The 6000-nt window shown below is 28.8% G+C and overlaps 1 protein-coding gene across 3 annotated transcripts; it reads left to right on the forward strand.

Annotated features, from left to right (window-relative positions):
- The first annotated feature begins 204 nt into the window (after nt 1-204).
- On the forward strand, nt 205-5642 carry LOC117237053 (breast cancer type 2 susceptibility protein homolog). 3 transcript variants are annotated; one of them, XM_033500648.1, is made up of 13 exons: nt 205-296; nt 407-2307; nt 2398-2544; nt 2617-2705; nt 2781-3014; nt 3090-3240; nt 3321-3527; nt 3602-3812; nt 3889-4082; nt 4159-4418; nt 4497-4680; nt 4750-5025; nt 5123-5500. In XM_033500648.1, exons 2-13 carry the CDS (start codon nt 433-435, stop codon nt 5498-5500), a joined length of 4206 nt encoding a protein of 1401 aa, XP_033356539.1. In that variant the 5' UTR covers nt 205-296; nt 407-432. The 3 variants fall into 3 exon arrangements, with proteins under 3 accessions (XP_033356539.1, XP_033356541.1, XP_033356540.1); XM_033500650.1 differs by having other exon boundaries at nt 226-2011; nt 2168-2307; nt 5123-5642; XM_033500649.1 differs by having other exon boundaries at nt 226-2307; nt 5123-5642.
- The last annotated feature ends 358 nt before the right edge of the window (nt 5643-6000 follow it).

Raw genomic sequence — 6000 nt, forward strand, 5'->3', positions numbered from 1 at the left:
TCGCTTAAATATTGCTAACAAGCAATAAATATTTTTTGAAATTATATTTTTAATTTATTTGGCAAAATAACAACTTATCTTCCTCAAATGAATTACTTATTTTAGCCTATAAAATTTGGTACGATTAATAGTTTATGAGAGTTAAAATAATATCAGATAGTATTAATCTGACTTTATAATATAATATATAGATGGCTTTTTCCCACAAAAAAATTTAATTTGTCAGATACTTCTATAGATGGCATCCTTTGACAACTTGTGCTTATCGCAAAATTCGTCTTAATACCTGGAAAATGGTAATTATGAAAAATGCTTAAATATCATCAATCAAAATGTAAGAACGAATGATTTTCAGTGTTGACATTGTTTTAATATCAATCTATTTAATAAATATATTTTCGTGCAGATTTTAAAAGTTTAATATATATAAATATGCATAACAAAAGTGATGGTTTCTCATTTGGTTTTGCTACTGCCAGTGGTAATTCAATCCATGTGTCTGAGAGAGCTTTATCAAAAGCAAGAGAACTTTTTAATAATGAGTTTAAAGAAAATGACAATTCTGGACAAAAATTCAAAGCTGAAAATGAAATTAATACATTTAATGCGCAAATACCAGATGTTGGATTTCAAACTGCAAGTGGTCAACGCATTAATGTGACCAGTGAAGCACTATCAAAAGCAAGAGAACTTTTTAATAATGAGCTTAAAGAAAGTGACAACTCTGATCAAAAATTCAAAGCTGAAAATGAAATTAATACATTTAATGCACGAATACCAGATGTTGGATTTCAAACTGCAAGTGGTAAGTGCATTAATGTGACCAATGAAGCACTATCAAAAGCAAGAGAGCTTTTTAATAATGAGCTTAAAGAAAGTGACAACTCTGAACAAAAATTCAAAGCTGAAAATGGAATTAATACATTTAATGCGCAAATACCAGATGTTGGATTTCAAACTGCAAGTGGTCAACGCATTAATGTGACCAGTGAAGCACTATCAAAAGCAAAAGAACTTTTTAATAATGAGTTTAAAGAAAATGACAATTCTGGACAAAAATTCAAAGCTGAAAATGAAATTAATACATTTAATGCGCAAATACCAGATGTTGGATTTCAAACTGCAAGTGGTAAATGCATTAATGTGACCAATGAAGCACTATCAAAAGCAAGAGAACTTTTTAATAATGAGCTTAAAGAAAGTGACAACTCTGAACAAAAATTCAAAGCTGAAAATGAAATTAATACATTTAATGCGCAAATACCAGATGTTGGATTTCAAACTGCAAGTGGTAAATGCATTAATGTGACCAATGAAGCACTATCAAAAGCAAGAGAACTTTTTAATAATGAGCTTAAAGAAAGTGACAACTCTGAACAAAAATTCAAAGCTGAAAATGAAATTAATACATTTAATGCGCAAATACCAGATGTTGGATTTCAAACTGCAAGTGGTCAACGCATTAATGTGACCAGTGAAGCACTATCAAAAGCAAAAGCAATGTTTCAAGAAGAAATCTCCAAAGATTTTGAAACTATTCTTGCATTACCTAAACCATTGCAGAAGCGAAAAATTAAAGATGTAGATGACAGTGTATCTTTGATCAACAAAGCAAAATCTAGTCAGTTTAAAAAGTTACGATTTAGTAATGAGTTTCAAGTCTTAAAATCTACTCATAGAAACTCATTGAATAATGAAGAAAAAGGAAATCAAAACACATCTTCAGTATCTATGCAAGTAACTTTAAATTGTGATGTTGAACTTAAATTAAAAGATAATATTATGATTAATATTACTGAAACAAGCAAGAAAAGTGATGAAATAATAGATAACTATGTAATTTCACATGAAATAGCTAGTGCAGTTGCACTTTTAGCTGATGAAAAGGATTTAGATTTCACGGAGCAACAAATATCTCCTAAGGAAATTAAAGAAAATGATGAAACTGTAAGTGTTCCATCTAGCCCAGTAATAGGAGGACAATTTATTCGTAAAAAGCGAAGGAGTACAGGTAGAAGAGAAACTACAAATACCTCGAAAAATAAAGTAGATAAGTTGGCATGTTTATGTAATAAAGCAGATAAATTTATAGATAATGTAGAAAAGTTAAATGATGATTATGCAAGTCTGAACCAATATATAAATAAAAAAGATAATTGTTTAACAGAGAAGCAAGATTTAACAGATAAACAGGATCAGTATGACTCTGCAGTCGTTAATGATTTTGGTGACTCTCAATTAATGATAGACTTTATAAATCAATCTGTAACTGTATTAGAGAAACGTTTAGAAGCTGCTTTAGAACAAGTAAGCTTCAATATAATATGTCTTATTGTTACTATTAATGTTATTATTAAAAGAAATTTTAAAAAACGATATCTTAATTTATACTTGTAGGAAAAACAAATTAGTATGAAGCAAAAAAGTAAGCCTAAACCAACAATCAGTAAATTATATTTTCACAGAAAGAGTAATACCAATAATCGTATATCATGGAAAGAAATTAGTAAGGGAGAAAAACCTATTCTATGTACAGATGAAGAGGTAAGGTTTAAGAAAAAAGATATAATTTTTTATTAAACAATTAAATTTTAATTATTGATCTTTATTTATTAGCTTGTTAACAGAAAATTACCACCTGAAATTTTGGATCTAAGAGCTGATAATGCGACAATGTATAAATTTCATTGTGCAGATTTTTATGGGTGAGACATATTTTGGTCAAAAATGACTTTTTGTACATTAGATACTGGATTACAAATTTGGTCTACACTGTTTAGGCAAAATATTGTGCAAAATAATATTGATGGTATAAAATTGGAAGATGGAGCTTGTTTAATTTTGGATGAAAATGGTTATGTAGGAATAACAGAAATTAAAAGATCTTTTTTAGCAAGTCCAGGTGTAGATCCTAACTTACTTCCCATTGGTTGGGTAGAAAATCATTACAAATGGATTGTATGGAAATTAGCATCAATGGATAGAATAAAACTAGGTTATATCATTCTACCAAGGTAGAACTTTGAATTATTTTTATAATTTGAACATGTTAAAAAATATAAATTACTATAAAAGGAGTTACTTTTTAGAGCTCTAACTCCTGCCAGGGTAATGATGGAATTGAAATATCGTTATGACAGGGAAATTGATAGATCTCAAAGATCGGCTTTAAGAAAAATATTAGAGAAAGATGATGTTGCAACCAAGAGAATGGTTTTATGTGTATCTTCTATTAATAAAGTAATTTTTTTTTAATGCAGATGAATCTTTTTTTTTTATTGAGAATCAATATTCAGGTTTTTCTTTCTTTTTGTATATAGTGTGATGATTCTGATATCGAAAACAAAAATCAATTAAAATTATCATCCCAAAAATTGATATTAACAGATGGATGGTATAGTATTCAAGCTTCAATTGATCAGGCAATGATGAAACATATAATATCTGGCAAAATAAAAGAGGGAACAAAATTATTAACATATGGATCTGAATTATTAAATTGTGATCAAGGATGCTCACCTTTGGAAGTAAATATAGTTTCAAAAGTTTCTTTAAATTTTAGTGAAGAATATTTAATACATTAAAAATTGTTATCTCTTAGATTGCAGAGAATGTATGTTTAAAATTACATACAAATTCAACAAGAAGAGCAAGATGGGATATGAAGTTAGGGTATACAGTACCATCGGGACCAATGTGCACTAAATTAAAGACCATTTATCCAAATGGTGGCTTAATTGGGAAAATTAAAGTTATAGTTGCGAGGGTATATCCAATGTTATATCATGAGAAAACTTCAACAGGAGAATCTAGTAAGATATGCATGCGTGCTTTTAATATTTTCAGCTCTTTCTAATCATTTTAAACCATTTCATTTCCTGATTCTAGTTTTTCGAAATGCTAGATGCGAAGAAAAAGCTAGCATTATCTATGAAAAGGAATGTCGGTCAATGATAGAAGCATTTTATGCTAAAGCAGAGAAATATTTTCATACTGGAAAATGCAAAAGTAATTTAAATACAGACAGTATCGATTTAGCAGCAGTTGAATGGAATGAAGATTGCGACAGATTATTTAAAGAGGTATTAACTAATACAACAATATACAATAATTGTTTTCTGTGTTATAACTGTTTGCAAATTTATATTTTTGTCATAGGAATTTCGTTCGGAACAAGAGCTAAAGCAATTAAAGAATGATTGTCTCATGAAACAGGAGAAATTTAGACAAAAATTAGAGTCTCGATTACAAGAAAACTTACCTCTACCGCGACAGGTTACACCTCTTTTAAAAATTCGCGTAATTGAGGAAGAAACAAATGCTATTCTTTCAGTTTGGTCTCCCAGCGAAGAAGTTATAGATATTTTAAAAGAAGGAAATTGTATATCACTTTGTAATGTTATGCCCTGGGCAAAAAGGTATTAATTTCTATATTATATTTCTCTACTATTTTTTATTACTAATCAAGTGTAGCATAATAATATTTATTGTAATAGAGGTAATGAGTTGCTATTAACTGCAAATCGAAATACATCATTTATCCAAGTAAACATTTCTGATAATAGTTTTCGTCTGAGAACATATACAGCATTATGTGAAATAAGTAAGCCAACCTTCACTCCAGCTTATGGAGAATTTGATACAGTAGGAATTATTGCTTCTATTGGAAACGAACCCTATGTAAGTTATTGTAAATATATATGTAAAATTGAAGATTTACAATGATAATTTTTTCTATTTATTTGTTAGGGTATGAAAAATTTTCAAGCTGTGTATTTAGCATATCCACATGCAGATTCTGTGTCTTCATATTTATCAATACTCTTTTGGCATGGGATATCTTCTTTTGGGTATGCAGAAATTTTGACTGTAGGATCTCTTGTTGCCTGTGGCAATTTAGAATGGCGTCGAGCTACATCATGGAATATACCAGTGGCATATTGCACAGAACGAAGTATTTTTACGCATAATCCTCGAGACAGTCACCTTCAGGAACCTTTAGAAAATTTAAAACGTTTGATAACGGTAAATGTTTTGAATATATTGGAAGATATTGGTGTGATAAATTTAATAACTTTATAATCTTGTTACTAAATCATATTTTTAAATCATATTTTCAAAGGATATTAGTACGTATATAGATACCTGTGTGGTAGAAATTTCGGAGAAAGTACAAAAGAAATCAATGATTAGAAATAATTTCAACAGAGATGTATCAAATGAAAATATTAATGCTAACAAGCAATTTAATGATCATGTATATCAGGAATTCCAAGGAAGGAGTTTAATAAATAATCAACTAGCAAAATCTGTTGCCATACAAAAACGGCTTGAAAAATTACAATCTTATGGTGAGCCATCTAGTCTATCCCCCATTACACTTAATAACAGCTCCAAGCGAGTATCATTGGAGTTCCAATCTCCCATACAATCAAGAAGTGGAAAATGTACAAAAGTTCACACAGCATTACATGCAAGACTTACACAAAACCCTACATGACAGTGCATATTTTACAAGTTCTTTTATCTAAGTATGTATTAGCTGTTTATAGTATACTTGTATAATATATTGTTAAGATCCTTTATTATACAGGTTAAATACTTTAATATTTATTAAATATATAGTAACGATTCTGATCTTATTTACTAAAATTTATTTGATATTCTTTATAATAAAATAAAAATATTAAAATTAACAGAACAAAGTACAAATTTTGTGATCAAAAATGTAAACAAATCTATATTACTAATTACACTCCTTGTCAAAAACATAACCCAGGTGTGCTGTCTTTAATTTCCCAATGATACGTGTAGTTTTTGGTCTGTAACATACAATATCAAAATATTATGAGCTCAGGATACGCGACTTGCTGGAAATAAGTCACAATGTCGTAGATGTTTGTATACAACAAAGAAAAATTGTTCCATACTGTAGTATCGTAAACTATTATAATTATTTTATTTACAATAAATGGATTAAACAGATATTGATTAAACAGT

Source organism: Bombus vosnesenskii, unplaced genomic scaffold (assembly GCF_011952255.1).
Source record: "Bombus vosnesenskii isolate JDL3184/JDL3185 unplaced genomic scaffold, Bvos_JDL3184-5_v1.1 scf7180000013355, whole genome shotgun sequence".
Lineage (NCBI taxonomy): Eukaryota > Metazoa > Arthropoda > Insecta > Hymenoptera > Apidae > Bombus > Bombus vosnesenskii.

Excerpts from the sequence above, each read along its gene's own strand:
- LOC117237053 (XM_033500648.1), top strand. The coding sequence starts at position 433 with ATGCATAACAAAAGTGATGGTTTCTCATTTGGTTTTGCTACTGCCAGT. Across the intron at positions 3,528-3,601 it reads AAGGATGCTCACCTTTGGAA|ATTGCAGAGAATGTATGTTT; the intron begins GTAAATATAGTT and ends GTTATCTCTTAG. Across the intron at positions 3,813-3,888 it reads AACTTCAACAGGAGAATCTA|TTTTTCGAAATGCTAGATGC; the intron begins GTAAGATATGCA and ends TCCTGATTCTAG.